We start from the raw sequence: 16,811 nt of genomic DNA, 5'->3' as shown, positions 1-16,811 counted from the left end.
TAATAGTTGTTTATTATTATTAACTTAACGCAATTTACAAAGATTTTTCTTATAGCTTGGTTTCATTTTGTTTTAAACTTTAAAATTAATTTTCACTTTGCTTTTCGTTTCGCCTTTCGACTTAAATTAAACCAGTTAAAGATGACAAAAAATGTTTCGTATGCATATTTTAAGTTTAGCAAGTAAATTGTATATATATTTTTTTTAATTTTGTTACTCTCATTTGTTGTTGTTGTCCTTGCTTAACAATAAATGCGGCTGCGCAAACGGAACCCTGGGTTCTATTACAAAACATAATCAAATGTCGAGAGGGTGGGGCTGGGCCCTAGGCTCAGCCTGTAGCAGGAAACGCAACACTATTATTATATTTAAATGTAGTGCACATCAAAACAAACAAACAAAAAAAGGTAATAAAGAACTGTGGGGGCCATTACCGGTACTCACTTTTATTTAATGAATCGCATTCTTTTGTTTTTTGGGAGAAAGAAAAACTTAGTTGAAATTGGGATTATTGTTGGCAAGTGAGAACCGGCTTGGGCGCAAAACTTTCAAATTACACAGTAAATGGATTTGGAAATTAACAAAACAAATTAAAAATTTCAATAAATAATGTCTGGCTGTGTGTGTGTGTCTGGCTGTGTGTGTGTGTGTGTGTGTTGGACTCTATTTGCCAATTATTTTCGTATATCAATGTTGTGATTGTGATTAGCGGGTGGTTAGTGGAGGGGAGGGGAGGGGGGGGGCAGCTTTTGCTAACAGTACTAAAATTTGGATTGCTGTGATTTGCTGATTGATTGATTGATTGATCCTAAACGAACTGATTGATTGAATTGAGAATGCTCTTATTGAATTTGCTACTGCTGCTCCTTAACTTGAAGTTCTTGTTGCTGGTGTTTTGCTGCGGCTTCTGATTTAGTTGTTGTTGTTGTTCTTCTTCTTGTTATTGTTGCTGCTGCTGCTGCGTTCGGTTGACTGCGAAGCTAACTGAATAGGCACTCGGTCGCCTTCTCCAGATTCCAGTTCTCCTTGGAGAGCACGGCGCGCGCATCGTGCTCATCGATGCCCATGTCCTTGAGACGCTGTATCTTTGAATCACAATCGGGAAACGTGTGCGGACCGCCGGCGTACGCATTGGTCCAGTGTCGGGCGGTGAGCACAAACAGCTCGTGCTTATCCTTGAACTGGTAGGCGACGACGGCGTCCTGCGGATCGTCTGGCTCGGCGGCGGCCAGCAGCGCCTGCAGCGACAATAGCACGGTGCGCAATGTCATCGCAGCGGCCCAATTGTCCTTCAGTATGTCCAGGCAAATGGCTCCGGTCACCGACGAGATGTTCGGATGCCATATACGTGTTATAAAACGAACCTGTCGACGACGCCAACCAAGGATTAATATGCATTCCATAATGAGCAGTTGCCTTTGGGTAAAGCGGGGCTTGCACTTACTTTTGGTGGATTGAATGGGTATGTTTCGGGTACTTTGATTTCCAGCACAAACTTGCCGCCCTCGTAGGGTGTGTCTGGCGGGCCGGCGATCTCGCCGCGCAGTTCTGTCCAGCTGTCGTTGACCAGCTCAATTTTGATCGAGCACTGAACAATCTACGGTTGATTAGGCACACGATTAGTACATGCATTCAATTTGCTAGTCTTGTATGTTTTTATATTGCTGACTCGCTGCGCGCGCCAAAAAAGCTCGGTAACAAAATGCGATGCAGTGCGTCCTTGAGTCCCATTTGGGGACCAGGGCTGGGAGCGCTCTCAGGCTAGTCATGGACGATGCATTATATATAGTTGGCTGGCGTACTCACCTCCTCGCTGCGCATAACTTCTTTGAATTCGCGCTTGATACGTGATACGGCCATGTTCGCCATGATTGTAGGATTTGTTGTTGTTGTTTGGTTGCTGGATTCTAGTTGTTGATTGTTGTTAGTTTGTGCTGTTGTTGTTGCGTAAATAACGCGCAGTTCAATGACGCTGGGCTATATTAATGATATTTATATATTTAGATTGCAGCTAAGCGGCGGCAGCATACAAAAACAATATGAAACGCTTCTGTATTTCAATTATATTAAACTGACTTTTTTCTCAACACATTATGCACGTCAGCCAGGGCTGCTAGACTATCGATAAATAATGGCAGTCAGCTGCTGGCCAGTGTGACCCATAACATAGATCGTAAGAATACACGAAATGTAATCTAACATGTTATCGATAATTTTGCGCGGTGGAGTTCTGTTAGGCGGTGGAGCTTACTGTTAACCGATTTTAATGTTACATTTCAGTGCTGCAAAATTTCGACATTTTAAAATTTGGGCGCCATTTCAATTACCCATATACACCTTGTACTCGTTTTTTTCTTCTTCTAATGTTACATGCTTTGAGCTTGTAAAAACTAGAGGCCCGCGCCACAGAGCAGCATGGTATTTTTCCACAACATTTTCAAGGTTTCAGCTTGATCCCTACAACATACACACAAACGAACTTGATTTGACCTCAGGTAGACACTTCTATTACGCCTTGGCAGCCATTCATTCAAAACTCGTTTGGTCTCTTATAAACAACAACAAAAAAAAACCCAAACACAAGTCTAGTTTATAATAGGGTGGGCCGCTTGGCAACAGCAGCAAAATAAAACACAGCTCTTCAATTTTGCGACTCATTAATTTAAGTACAATCAGCGTCTGGCTATTTTGCGCGTTCACGTTTCACTTTGCGGCATACAAACAAAAACACAGCAATCGAAATAAAAAACGTGTTCAAAATTATGCGTGGGGCCGCACAGCACAACACGCGCTGGACTTGAAAGTTAACCCAGTGAACATTTTTGTGGGCATTGAAAATACCCTGAAATTGTATGCTCCAATTCTTTTCAAACCTAGCCTGGCATACATCATATCTAAGTTCTTATTGGCTGGTGAATAGTAATAGAAATGCAGCTGGAGACAACTTTAACAGTTTTTGTTTAGATTGGCGATCCGTTTGTTTGCTGGGCACGTGTCTCCATACACAGACGATCGTCGGCCCCAAGCTCCAAATAAAAAAAATAAAAAAAACAAAGCGAGTTGCCGGCGCGACTTCTCTTCCATGCGCTCTCCGATTCCGATTCCGATTCTGGCTCTCTCTCTCTCTCTCTCTGTCCTATGCTCTGCTTGTATCGTGCGTCTTCTACGCGCTCTCTTGTGCTCCGACAGTCAAAAACTTCATGACTTCGACGCCGATGGAATCATTCAGCTTTTGCATTTCCATTGAAGCGGCTGCATTCTGAAGTGCTGCAGAAACTAGTAAAAAGAAAGATAAGTGAAACGTGACTAAGTCGAGAACTGTTGTTTTTGTTCTAAGCTGTTAAAGTTACTTGCGACCGATTTGCCTTTGCACATGTTTCAAGTAAGTTGATATTTATTGCCGACACGTTTTTGCATATGCTATGTGTACGTATATATGTGTGTGCGTTTGTGTGTGTGTGTGTGTGGGTGTGCGCATGTTTATTTGTGTTTAGCTATTTTGAATGGCATAGAAAACGTGCGTTCTCAGCACATTTGAAGCCGACACGTGGTCGCTTCCCCCCACCACTTTTTATGATTGCAGCGACGCCATTTGTATTTGCGTCAACAATACATACAAACTCACATGCATGCATGCATGCACACACACACACACACACACACACACACACAGACTACGTCAGCGCCTTCCTTTGGCAAATACACTTAACCTGACATTTTAGCTTTAGCTTTAGTTCATTTAAATTTAGACACGAAAACAATTTGACAAATCTCGTCGGAGACATTCCGTTTGTCTTGTAGACAGCATCAAGTACAGTTGTACTACAACAAAGAAGCAATGACGAGCCCCTCAAAATGGTTGCTGTGCGGATCATTACCTAAGGCTAGCCTAAGTAAATTAGCCATGCAAATTAAAATGCATTTCACGCAGCCCTCGTATTTGCAGCAGAACAGCTGTCCGACAAAGAAAAGGGAGAGTAAGCGAGAGAAAGAGAGAGCACAACAATAGTCATAGTTGCGTCAAAAGCTTCTGGCGCTAGCATCGGTGTGCGCGTGTGTGTGTGTTTTAATGCATGTGTGTGCGAAACGCATACGCCGCGTACGCTCAGTACTTCCAATTGCTCACTGGCTGCTGGCGGCGCTGCGCTCGCTCAATTCTGTTGTTCTCCCTGCTGCTGTCAAAGTCTAATCTACTGTCATAGGCACTCTAATAAATATATTATTATAAATCACAATAACATAGTATAAAGCTGTGCGAATTTTACGTGCGCGCGCTCTTCGCTTTATAAATCCGCTGGCCGTTTCTCAGTCGTGTGTACCGTTAGCATCTGACAAGCGGTAAAAAGCGCGCGTCGTGTTTAACATCATATCAGAGTTTCGCTAATTTTACATCATGCCAAATACAAAATGCTCAGGCGACAAGGAGGGTGCGTATTGTTAGCTGTTATATGCGGCATCCCCACTGTGTGTGTGTGTGTGTGTGTGTGTGTCGTCGCGCATTTTGACTGCAAGGCTGAATAGTCATTTCACGGCCATTGCAAAAACCACCAACTATATGAACAGCTGTTCGGCTTGTGTCGTGATAAAAGCTTTTGGCACGCGCCTGCTTGCACGCTAGACTATTTTGGTTAGGTACACCAGCACAGTCGCGCTCAGAGAGAGCGTCGCGTAAGGCTTTATCAGGCAACGTAAGCTTTTAATTATTGTTGTTGGCACTCTGAACGCAAGAGAGCAGACAATGTTGCCAGACTGCATTTCCGGACAAAGGATCTCTCTTAATGCACAACAATTGAAAATATTGCTTTAAGACGTGCATTTAATTTAAATTGTATTTACTCATTCATGTAAATAGTTAATATTGCCTGCCTTCGAAAAGCTTTGAATATTTTTGCTTGAACTTTTAAATAAATCATGTGTATTCGCCTCGATCTGGCCACAATACAGCAATTGCTCACTCACACAGGTTGCGACAGCAATATATCAAATAATCACATGGCTGCTTGGGGTGGCTTTGCTGCGGCACTCTCTTTCTCTCTCTCTCTCTCTCTTATACACACAGGCCCATACACATACTGTTGCATGTTAAATACAAACAAGCTTTTTCTCTGCCTGCGACAGATGTATGAATGAATATTTGGCGCGTGAGTGTGAGAGAGCGCCAACGAAAGTATTACTGCTGCTGCTGTTGCTGCTGCCACTGCTGCGGCTGCTGCTGCTGCTGCTGCCATCGCCTGCTTACATGTACACATTTCGCTCTCTTACACGCGCTCTCCCACTCTCTATCTCTATTCCCCCATACAAATCCACATACACATAGCCATGCCAGAGCGAATGCGGCGACGTCGCTGCCGCTGCTTTTGCAAAAAAATTTTTATAATAAAAACTTGTACTCGTAGATTGTGTGATGCCAGTACGTTCTGCTAATCCGATACGCGCTAGAAGTTTGATCCGAGACAATTTGGAGAAACAGGCTGGTTGTCTAAATCTAATACACTCCAGAATGCCAAACATTAAAGTGTTTTCGGGCACCTCGCATCCGGATTTGGCGCAGCGTATTGTCGATCGCCTTGGCATCGACCTGGGCAAAGTGGTCACCAAGAAGTTTAGCAATTTGGAAACATGGTAAGTACCAAGCAAAGCCGTTAATTTTAATGAAAATCAACAAACAAGTTGTGTGAAATGTGACACCACAAAATGTGGCTAAAGTGCACGAAATAAACTTTTAACTGTGCTCGAGTGTCCGTCCAGTCAACGCGTTCCTTAACATTCGCCGAAGGTTGCTCTTGATACGTGTACCATGTGTTTCTTCTGCCTGCCTGTCTGCCTCTCTGCCCGTCTGGCTTCTGCCTCCTGTTATTTACTCGTGTGCGGCTGCATTTTAGTGTTTTTTTGTGCATTTTGTTTAATGGATTTCTTAAAACATTTTGTTTTGTACTTTTTATTTTTATTGATTTAACAAGTGGACTGTACACCGTAGTCATTGGTTGCTGCTTGCCGTGTGTTTGTGTATGTATGTATGTATGTATGTGCGACTCACGCACACACACACTCACGCACGCACACACATACGGCGGCACAGAAACACAAACACAGACAATCGAACTCACAAACACCAAGACGAATGCGCTCTGGCAACACCGCCAATGTCGCGTGCAATTTGTAGCCGACAGTAAAAAAAATTAACAAAAAATAAATTAAGGCAGCACATAAATTTTACAAAATTTATTTAATGCATAATTAAATTAGCACATGTGCTTTTTCCTAGTCGCAATCGCGACTCGGCTAGCGGCCCAGCTTCAGCTTTGCTTTACACAAACACACAAACAGACAAACATACACGCACACATGCTTACAACAGAGCAAGTCAGCTGCTGCTGCATCAACAACAAATAATAATAAAGTGTCTCTGGGCTGGCGCCTTATCAACGCACACAGCTACACACAAATGCCCAATACACATGCAAAGGGGCCTAAAAGAATTTTAATGGAATTAAATAAACGTTGAAAAATGATACAAAGGTAAATTAGCAAACAATTAGAGTGTAAGGCAAAAGCAGGCGAAAGAAGTGAGGCAATGGCAAGAAAAATTAGAGGTTATAATATAAATAATGCGCGCTAAGCTTTTTGACATGATACGCGCTTGCCAAATGAGCGTGAGTATTCCGTTTGTGTATATGTATTGCATACATGCATGTATTTTGTTATGCTCCCGCACACGCACACACATACGCAGCGATACGCAACTCACACAAAGGTAAACTCCAAAACAGAAGAAACGACAGACGCAGACAGCAAAAGCAAAAGCAAACCACAACACGACACTGTCACGTTTTTTTCGCCATCCACTGAGCTGGCCAAAGAGAAAGAGAGTGAGAGAGAGCGAGAGCGAGAGCCGGAGAGAGAGCGCCCAAAAGAGAGACACTCATAAGTCAGGCGACGACTACGTCAACGCCGCCCCCACATCTTCATGTTTCTGCTGCGTTGTGCTCACGCGGTTGCTTGCTCTTTTGCTCTTTCGTTCTCGACAGCGCTGCGACGGCCCCCACGTGTGTGTCGTAAACGCAGACACAACAACACGGTGGTTGTCCTAATTGTTGTTGTTATTTGTGCTGCGCACTTGTCGGCTTGTTGTGGCTCTTTCTGCTTTGCTCTCGCCGAACGCTGACAGCAACAGTGTAACTAATATGTTGACAGTTAGGTTACTCGCACTGTTTTTCTTCTTCTTGTTGCACTTTGACTTGATTGGAGCGTGCTTTATGTGCTGATGGACAATGAAATTTGTTATTGTTGTCTCTATTAGACGCACATCGGCCTGGGTTATAAAGAAGACTCTGCTTGAAGGGAGCTCAGATAACGTCATCAAAATTTATTTATTTTCTAATACGAATCGTATGATTGATTGTATGATAATTGTAATATGAGGCGCTTGGGGAAATGCCATTAAATTGAGGAAAAATATGAAAGGCACACACGTTTTTTCTATATTAAGTATTTCAATTTTAATGACATTTTAGTTCGGGGCTGTTATTCACACCCAAAGCAGGGGTTCGCCACAAATGACCTTGCTAAAGGCAACCCAAATCCAACCGCCAATGCAATTTCTCAATGGTCACCAGCTCTAAAGGTCGCAACACGCAACAAAATACAAATTCTATAAAACAGTCGATTACAATAACAAATTGAAAAGTTTGATCGATAAGGAATTTGCGTGTCCGCCATCAAGGGGTATGCAGTGGAAGGGGGGGGGGGGGGGGGGCGCTTCGAATGGGAGCAAGGGCTAAGCTCAGCCGGCTGCTGATAACCGGTGGAGGCAAATGCCCAGCCAGGCGTAAGCGATTTAGATGCCAAGATACGGTTTAAGAGCATCTAGTATATGCCTACATGTGCCAAGTCGGTGATTGTTATAGATTACATTATCACACGCACACACACGCACACACACGCACACACACACATGTGCTTGTCAGTTGACTGACAGAAATAAAAGTCAAACAGCTAGTTAAAAATACATGCATAACAAAAAAGAAGCAAAACAAAAGAAAGAGCCGAGCAGGCGGCCAGCTGCTGCTCCTAGACAACGTTCGGCCCCCAGTGACAGCTGCCGGGGCAGGAGCAGGTGCAGGTGCTTGGCCCTCGGCCAACAGAGATCCCGAAGAGCTGCGCGCCCAGCCACAGAAACGTCCGCCTAGCGTTTGGCACGCCAGCAATGCCAGCGGCGAAAGTGTTTTTCTAGCTTGTCTATCAACAACAGAAAAAACGTTTGGGAAAAGAAAAAAAAGTGCAGAAAAATGCATTCATTTCATGCAACGTCAACTGCAACTGCAGCGGGCACACAAGAGCCAGCATTGGCTGCTAATGAAATCTTTTTGCCAAATCGAAGCCAAACAATGCGGCGTATGCGTAATATGCCGCAAGGCCCAACAACAGCTGACCGAGCGGCTATCAGCCGGGCAAGCGCTCATAATTCCTAAAAAACGGACGATTAGCTGGCGCTAGTGTCCATTAGACACACACACAGACAGGCCATCAATTTTGTGGCACGAACAGTGGGCGTGGCACTGACAGGGGGCAGCCTAGTATGCTCAAATATGTCAATCGATGGACGTTACGTTCGATATTCTGGGCGTAGTTCTCGACACGTAATTCAATTAACCTTCAATGCAAATAACAATGGCAATGACCAAAATAAGTGTGTGTGTGTGTGTGTGTGTGTGTGTGAGCGAGCGCGAAGAAATGCAAAGAAAGGAAATCAGAACGTAAACAAGACAATAAACGAGAATGTTTAAAAACCCACGACTAGACCAAACAATATAATGCCATGTCAGCTATATAATATAATAAGATAGAACCTTGCATTCAATTTCTATATAATTCCACAAAGAATCCATTAAAAGAAACAAACTTTAGCTACATTGTTTATTGTATTTCTAAGTCATTTGAACGCAAAGAGAAAGCCGCCCACACACAAACCAAACCTCTGTCAGCCACACATGATATATGTGCTCTAAAATATTAGATAGTAGCGCCCGACTATTGTTACTGCATATATCAAATTTAGAAATGCCAAACAATTGTTATTTATCGAGAGCTTCAAGCTAATAGCTTGAGTTTATTTAGAGGAAATGTTTACTTTTACAATGGAGTCATGCATGTATTATATATCCATATGCATTCAGCCTGCTGAAAGGTAAGAAACATATGCTACGAAGTCTGCGACATGTTTGTATAAGCTCAGGTGGGGAAAGAGTATACAGAATGACGTATGCAAGAAATGGGTATATATGGACATCAGACATTAGATCTTGATGAGGCGTTGGATTGTTTTGGCCCAAATCAGAGGTCATTATTGAAGTAAATCTGGGCAAATGAGGAGACTTTAAGAGGGCCATAAGTTTATGTTAACCGGACTCAAATAGCAATGTGTAAACACTTGTCAGACGACATATTTCTGGCTAGGCAAGGCGACACTCGATATACACTATAAATACGCATAAACGATACGATAACTATATTTGTTTGCTTGTACATTTATTTGCCAGCATATCATATGTTGGAAATTTCTGTTTATGAAAATCAAATCGTATATAAACTGTTTTCTCCAATTTCAGCGTCGAGATCGGAGAATCGGTGCGCGGCGAAGATGTTTATATCGTGCAGTCCGGTTCCGGGGAGATCAATGATAATTTAATGGAGCTGCTGATCATGATAAATGCATGCAAAATAGCATCAGCCTCTCGTGTTACAGCTGTGATTCCTTGCTTTCCATATGCCCGCCAAGACAAAAAAGATAAGGTAGGTTTGCCTTATAGGGATATATGTGCATATGCCCGCTCTCCACTCTCCTATATATATATAGGATATTATATTATTTCTTATGATTCTTTAAACACACACACGCAATGCAAAACTAGTTCGGATTTCGTTTAATCAGCAAGAATTCTAGACAGTAAAGCATATAACTGTCCAATGTTAATAACCCACATATCTATACCTATACCTGCATATATATTGATGTTGATATATATATATATATATATATATATATATTGTTAGTTAATCTGTTTCTTTCTTTTTTGCATTTTGTAATTGAATTTCAATATTTTTGCGTTTATTTAAAACAACTACGAAAAAAAAATGGTTGCAAGGAAGTCAAGCTGTAAAGAAAATCATAAAAATGTGGAAAATTTGTAGCTCTATAAATAATTAAAAAAAAAAAACTTAAATTTTAATATAATATTGTACACTTTACTTATCTATATATATAACTATGTATTTTTTCTTCAATTAATTATGTTAATGCCGCTGTTTGCAACGACTTTTGGTGCGCTCTCTCTCTCTCTGTCTGCCACTCTCTCTCTCTCTCTCTCTCGCTCACTCTATCTGCCCAATTGTCGCGGTGTATATGCTACGATCTATATAACAATCTTCACACTAGTTGTCGGGCAGTGAGGAGAAAGACGAAAGCAAGAAACTTGCCAAGAAAAACTTCGATTGGAAATTTAGGGTATTTACATTTAGTTAAACAACTCAAACTCAAACTCAAACTCACATATTTCATGCTCTGAAAATACTTAATTTTCAATTTGTTTTTGTTTTTCTACCAAATGTACTAAGGGCAAACAAAAATCTCATCAAACTCATTCAAGAAACTCAAATGCCAAACAACTTTGCAAAACTATTCTCACCTCTGGGCTTCGGGTACCTAAAAAAAATAAAATACAATTATAATAATAACAATAGTATGTTGCTTTAATATCTTTAAATACAAATTTCCAAATTTGAAATTCAAAAAGGTTTTTTCAGCTTTTGTCTTTTATGTTTAATACACGTGCTGCATGTTAAACTAACTAAGAAAAAGAAAATTAACTGATGAAAATATTGCAAAAAATACGCAAATTTATAAACAAATGCAATGAAAAGCGCAAAATTCTAACTATATATATTTTAAGCAATTATATTTGTGAAATTTGCTCAATTGGTTAAGAAAAATACAAAAATTTCCACATTTTTTTTTCTTTCTGTTTTCTTGCATTTGAATTCGGTTTGTTTCCTGGCGACGGCGGCGACGTCGACGTCGACGTCGACTGCGGCGGCGCTTCATTGCAACAAAAATATATGATTTAATACTTATATTAACACATTATTTATATCTATAAACGTTGCTCGTGTATTTTGTCATGTCTCGTTGATGCCATATAGTATGCTACTTGTACTTTATAGTACATATATATAAACATATATATATATTTATTTATTTTTTGTTGTTGCATCTTTGCACTTGTGTTCCAACCAACTTGCGCACCAAGTTTTTCCCCCATCCCCCCCCGTAAAAAAACAAAAACCGGGTTCAAATCCAACCTTTGACGCTGATAAGACTTTGTTGCTTAGCAACCAAAACAAGTAAGAGGTTCTAGTCGGGAGCTCCCGACTAGGGGATACCCTGAACCCTCTTCTTCCAACATCAAATGCATATACATATATATTCTATTTTAGAAGCTATATGTCAAGTTTGGTGACTCTAGCTCTTATTATTTACCAAAATTGCCCAAAAAACAGGATATCGATATCGATTGCTTGGAAACGGAGTAAGTTATCGATTATCGGAAACAAACTCGATCTGCGCGGGAGCTAGGAGCATCTACATCTGAAATTTCAAGAGCTAGAGGCTCTTATAGATTCTGAGATCCTTGCGTTCATACAGACGGACGGACGGACGGACGGACGGACAGACAGACGGACATGGCTAGATCGATTCGACTATTGATGCTGATCAAGAATATATATACTTAATGGGGTCGGAGATGCTTCCTTCTGCCTGTTACATACATTTGGCTTTCGCACAAATACAATATACCCTTATACCCATTTTGAATGGGTTCAGGGTATAAAAAGAGTTTTAATATATTTGTAGAATTTCTGTTTGTGTTTTTCATAGATTTTAATTATTATATAGACTTATATTCAATTCAATTGATAACCCATTAGGCACGTCATTTATTTATTCTGACGTCAGCTCTCGGATTCTTCCGTTACATTGGGGGTCCGGCATTATCTATCTCCGACTGCGCTTGAACCCGGCTCTTACATTTGTAATTGCACAAATATTTTTCCATAATTTGTGTTCGAGTCGCATTATCTATAGGAAACGTGGCTTACTTTGAACTCGAAATGCGTTTCTTGACATCGAACTCAATCGACTGTGACTCTTGTCTGATAATATTAGATTATGCTATATTAAATATTTGTATATGCAACATGGTCGCTCATAGGCTCAATTTGTTTTGTAATCCTCCTAAGCTTTGTATACCTGATTTATTCGCAAGTGCGCTGCCCATTTTTCCCACAAAATTCCTAACTCTGTACAAGAATTTGTTAATGTGATACTAACTTCAAAGATATAGCACAATCCCAATTCCAGCATTTTGTTTTGTCTCAATATCAATTTTCTTTTATTTTTACTTTTACTTTTGCTCTGACTTTTTCTTTTTTTGTTTCTATAAAACTTGAAGCGAACATTTCACTCAACTTTTCGTTTCTTCTTTTTCTTTTCTTTTTATTCGACTCTTATCGACAATGTTTAACCAAAACCAATTACCAAAACCAAAAAAACAAAAAAAACCAAAAATATATCTCTTAATATGTGCTTAGGAGTTTTCACCCAGACAATATACTGTGAGTAGCTGGCGGCGGGTCTGAGCTTTTATTTTTATACAGCTTCGAGCGAAGTATCTTTAAACTAAACTAAAAAAAAAAAAAAAAAATACAGCTTAAACAATTTTCACATTTTCTTTAACTGAAACAGTTGCAGTTTTTGTTATATTCATTTACATTTTTTTATTGCATTTCTTGAGTTTCCTTTCCCTCAAAAGTTTAACTAACAAACACGTTTTCTTTTTGAAATCCCAATGCATGTTAGTTTCAACTGGTTTTTTAGTTCTGTTCTTCAGTTGTAAAACGATTCGAAAATCTGTTTAAAAAAATATATTAAAAAATCCCGTTTTTAATACTCTTGCACAATCGAAAGTGAATATATCTATATATATTTGCTAAAATTGTAACTCGCACTTACATACTCTCTCTCTCTCTCTCTCTCTCTCTCTCTCTCTCTCTCTATTTGTAACTGGTGCGCACTCCCATATCTCTCTCTCTCTCTTTCTCACAATCTCAATCTCTCTCTTGATCGCGCTCAACAGTTGCTCATTGTTGTCCTTTGTGTTTGTCAAAAATCGAAGTTCTTGTCTATGATATTTATTACTTATTGGATTGTTACGATTTTCTGTGTGTATATATATGTTATGTATATGTATTATTAATTTTGTATCCATGGTTAACTCTCTCATAATGCCTAGCCTTAAGCAACTATATCTATATACCATGTATATAGTACAATCATAAGATTTCAATTAATTACTAACTACGCTAATGATACATGATATATTCTTAATTTTTCTACGCTGGCCCATGCACAGAGCCGTGCGCCCATCTCGGCGAAATTGGTCGCTAATATGCTATCAGTGGCCGGTGCGGATCATATTATAACCATGGATCTACATGCCTCACAGATTCAGGTAAGCGTTTCCCCTTATCATATGATCTATAATAAGGAAAACAAAGAACGCAAGTTCTGATATGTCAAAGCTTTATATCCGAAAGATTGCTCGTCTAGAAGTTGTTCCGATTTGATAATAATTGGCAGATATGTTAAGAGGGAGGAATATCATTTTGAGGACATTTAAGATACTTTGAAGAACTAAGCCGTTTTCTATAGACAAACATTTTGTTATAGATCTTTCCTCAATTAGTAATAGAATGTATAGTATGTGGATGTTGATAGGATTGTTCCTATACAGTAAGCATTATATAAATCTTGAATAAGGAGAGTTTCTTTATCCTTCATTTGATATGTTAGAGCCCAGCATATAGACAGACGGATTTACTGATCAAGTTTATATATAGATACTTTGTAAAACTCCTATTTAAGGGGGCATAACACAACAATTTTGTTTTATTTTACATTTCATTAATCGTACTACTTTATAAATGCCAAAAATAAAGAAGAAATTAAGAAATTAAGAAGACAAAATATCGTAGGAGAAAGTCGAAAAACTAGGAATGATTAATGGTTAATTAATGTTAATGTCAATGTTAATGTTAATGTCAAAGCGTTTGAGACCCAATTAAAATTCTTGTCGCTCAGCGTCCTGGGCTACTCTGGCTGAGGCTGGGGTTGGGACTGGGCCAGTGCATCATCTGTTAGAGACGTCTGCATGGATATAATGCGTACCGATAATGTGGACAAGTGATCGACGAGCTCATTGATGCGCTTCTCCTTCTCCAGTATGACCTTCTCTAGATATTGCACCTTTTGGCTAAGAGATCCGATATATTGCTCCTTCTTCTCGTTGATACGCTTCAGTTCCTCATAATTGGCATAGGTTACTCTCAGATTGTGCGATAATAGTGCGTTTGTCTCCGTTTCGTTCTGTGTCGGGCTCTGGGTCTGCGACTGTTTTTGGTTCGGTGTCGGTGGCTCTGTTGGTATCAGCGTCTGAGTTCGGGCCTCCTCGTGGGCATCATCCCGATTGTCGGACTGTTGCCGCTGTCCCTTGGTCGGAGATGCTCGACGTGAGCTCAACTGTATGCCATCCCGTTCGATGCGCATCAAATGAAAGAGCAAAGATCGTATGGCATTCAGATCGCCCGAGGCGAGCTGCTCCAAGGCCGGACGCATCAGTATCAGGCCCGTTTTTCGCAATACCTTCAGATTGAAGGTCTCCCAATTGAGCAGCTTGAGGGCCAAATTGCCGTGAGACGTATAGTTTTTCATGTTCACCAACTTGGCATCGACATTCTTGAAGAGCAGCGCCATATTGACAACATCGGAGAGATCGCGTCGTGTGCGATGGTTAAGTGAAATCTCTTTGGTATTTAGCCAGTCGTCCAGCTCCTTGTGCTCCTCGGCCGATAAATTGCGCGAGTTCAACATCCTTTCGGCCATCTAAAGCAGTCGCTGTTCGCAAATTAACTTTTGTATATCAAAATAAAAGAGAAACGTTCAATTTTTTTCCTTCTATTTTAGAAGCAATAGAGAGATAAAGGAACTAAAAGTTTTTTGGGGGAATAGGAATTAGTTTCAGAATAAATTTGTGATGGCAAATTCTATGACAGAACTGTGCACAGTTGCTATATGCTTTATAAAACTAAACATATATATATTGTTCTACATATATATATAGGGTTTCTTCGATATACCAGTTGATAATCTCTATGCCGAGCCGGCGGTACTAAAATGGATCAAAGAGAACATTCCCGAATGGAAAAATTCGATTATCGTATCGCCAGATGCCGGCGGCGCCAAGCGGTAAATACTTTGCGATTCATCTTTGACTGAACCCAGTCTCTATATATATATATATATATATTGATATCCGTTTATGTCCCATACAGTGTCACCTCCATAGCGGATCGCTTGAACGTGGAGTTCGCGCTGATACACAAGGAGCGCAAGAAGGCCAACGAGGTGGCCTCCATGGTGCTCGTCGGTGATGTTAAGGATAAGATTGCCATATTGGTCGACGATATGGCCGATACATGCGGCACCATTGTCCATGCCGCCGATCGTCTCGTCGAAGCAGGCGCTACCAAGGTGGGTGTGCCTAAAATGAAATGAAAACTTCTGCTCACATGAACGATTCCTATACAGGTGTATGCCATACTGACGCACGGCATTTTCTCGGGTCCGGCGATTTCACGCATTAACAATGCCTGCTTCGAGGCGGTCGTTGTGACCAATACCATACCACAGGATGGGCATATGCGTGATTGTCCCAAAATACAGGTAAGACCACCCACTCGCTCTCTCTCTCTCTCTCTCTCTCTCTCTCCCTCTCTCTCTATAAACAATACTCAATCAATCTCTCTCTTGATTTGCAGTGCATTGATGTGTCCATGATGTTCGCCGAGGCAGTTAGACGGACACACAATGGCGAGAGTGTCTCGTATCTCTTCTCAAATGTTCCATATTAAGCGTTAAATCCAAATGCAGCAACAACTAATACAACAACAACAACAACCACCATAACAAAAACAACAACAACAACATTAGCATAAACAACAAACAACAACAACAAACCAATCAATTTTCAATTCGCAGCATCTTTTGCCATCATTCATCGTTATATATTTTGTATTATCTACTATCAGATAAACAACAACAACAACAACAACAACAACAACAAAACACTAATCGTCATTATGTAATTATATAAAGTAGCATAAAGTACATAACAACAACAACAACAACAACAATTGCACACTTAATTGCCTTCTTTTTGTCTAGAAACAAAAACTAAAAAAAAAATGAGCCACATTTTTGATTTGTTAAATTTTTTTCGTAAATTAATTGAATATCGCATTTTGTAAAAGATTATCAGCTCTTAGAGAGAAAGTTAGTTGTATAGATTATGTAGTAAAAGATACACAACTACACACACACACACACACACACACACACACACACACCGACACACACACACATGCACACACAACCACACACAAGAATTGTAATTTTACACTGTGCAACAAGAACTTTTTGATGTTTCCTTAACATAAGTTTTGATGCGAAAATGCTTGCAAGTTCAAAACAAACAAAAATTTTAGTAAATTTAAGTAAATAAGTATACAAAAAAGAAACACAATTGAAAAGAAATTTAGGCGTTTAAAATAAACAACAACAAAAACAACAACAAAAACTTACAAAACAAAAATAAAAATAAAAAAAAATTTAAAAAGAGACTGAAAAACTTTTCTTG

General features: G+C 40.0%; 3 protein-coding genes across 6 annotated transcripts; 1 reads left to right on the top strand and 2 right to left on the bottom strand.

Annotated features, from left to right (window-relative positions):
* Positions 1 to 64: 64 nt before the first annotated feature.
* LOC115769613 (ubiquitin-conjugating enzyme E2-22 kDa) lies at positions 65 to 2,113 on the bottom strand. The gene is made up of 3 exons (XM_030714511.1): positions 1,807 to 2,113; positions 1,445 to 1,597; positions 65 to 1,364 (listed from the first exon to the last, which is right to left on the bottom strand). The coding sequence occupies exons 1-3, from the start codon at positions 1,867 to 1,869 to the stop codon at positions 981 to 983; spliced, it is 600 nt and encodes a 199-aa protein (XP_030570371.1). The 5' UTR covers positions 1,870 to 2,113; the 3' UTR covers positions 65 to 980.
* A 559-nt stretch (positions 2,114 to 2,672) lies between these two features.
* LOC115769607 (ribose-phosphate pyrophosphokinase 2) lies at positions 2,673 to 16,705 on the top strand. Of its 4 annotated transcripts, none has more exons than XM_030714501.1 (9): positions 2,673 to 3,382; positions 5,397 to 5,622; positions 9,609 to 9,792; positions 10,436 to 10,504; positions 13,470 to 13,568; positions 15,237 to 15,361; positions 15,448 to 15,646; positions 15,704 to 15,838; positions 15,934 to 16,705. In XM_030714501.1, exons 2-9 carry the CDS (start codon positions 5,405 to 5,407, stop codon positions 16,024 to 16,026), a joined length of 1,122 nt encoding a protein of 373 aa, XP_030570361.1. In that variant the 5' UTR covers positions 2,673 to 3,382; positions 5,397 to 5,404; the 3' UTR covers positions 16,027 to 16,705. The 4 variants fall into 4 exon arrangements, with proteins under 4 accessions (XP_030570361.1, XP_030570360.1, XP_030570362.1 ...); XM_030714500.1 differs by lacking the exon at positions 2,673 to 3,382 and adding an exon at positions 4,265 to 4,427; XM_030714502.1 differs by lacking the exons at positions 2,673 to 3,382; positions 10,436 to 10,504 and adding an exon at positions 4,266 to 4,427 and having other exon boundaries at positions 13,458 to 13,568.
* On the bottom strand, positions 14,025 to 15,156 carry LOC115769611. The gene has a single exon (XM_030714508.1). The coding sequence runs from the start codon at positions 14,996 to 14,998 to the stop codon at positions 14,207 to 14,209; it is 792 nt and encodes a 263-aa protein (XP_030570368.1). The 5' UTR covers positions 14,999 to 15,156; the 3' UTR covers positions 14,025 to 14,206.
* Positions 16,706 to 16,811: the final 106 nt, after the last annotated feature.

Source organism: Drosophila novamexicana, unplaced genomic scaffold (genome assembly GCF_003285875.2).
Source record: "Drosophila novamexicana strain 15010-1031.04,08,12 unplaced genomic scaffold, DnovRS2.1 tig00004554-arrow-pilon, whole genome shotgun sequence".
Lineage (NCBI taxonomy): Eukaryota > Metazoa > Arthropoda > Insecta > Diptera > Drosophilidae > Drosophila > Drosophila novamexicana.
The sequence above is the reverse complement of the archived record's forward strand: the minus strand, read 5'-3'. Positions and strand labels throughout refer to the sequence as shown.

Coding starts and splice junctions, on each gene's coding strand:
- LOC115769613 (XM_030714511.1), bottom strand. CDS start 1,869: ATGGCGAACATGGCCGTATCACGTATCAAGCGCGAATTCAAAGAAGTT. Junction 1,598..1,806: donor AAGTTATGCGCAGCGAGGAG/GTGAGTACGCCA, acceptor AATCAACCGTAG/ATTGTTCAGTGCTCGATCAA. Junction 1,365..1,444: donor ACCCATTCAATCCACCAAAA/GTAAGTGCAAGC, acceptor CGTCGTCGACAG/GTTCGTTTTATAACACGTAT.
- LOC115769607 (XM_030714500.1), top strand. CDS start 4,394: ATGCCAAATACAAAATGCTCAGGCGACAAGGAGG. Junction 4,428..5,396: donor ATGCTCAGGCGACAAGGAGG/GTGCGTATTGTT, acceptor TTGTACTCGTAG/ATTGTGTGATGCCAGTACGT. Junction 5,623..9,608: donor TTTAGCAATTTGGAAACATG/GTAAGTACCAAG, acceptor CTCCAATTTCAG/CGTCGAGATCGGAGAATCGG.
- LOC115769611 (XM_030714508.1), bottom strand. CDS start 14,998: ATGGCCGAAAGGATGTTGAACTCGCGCAATTTATCGGCCGAGGAGCAC.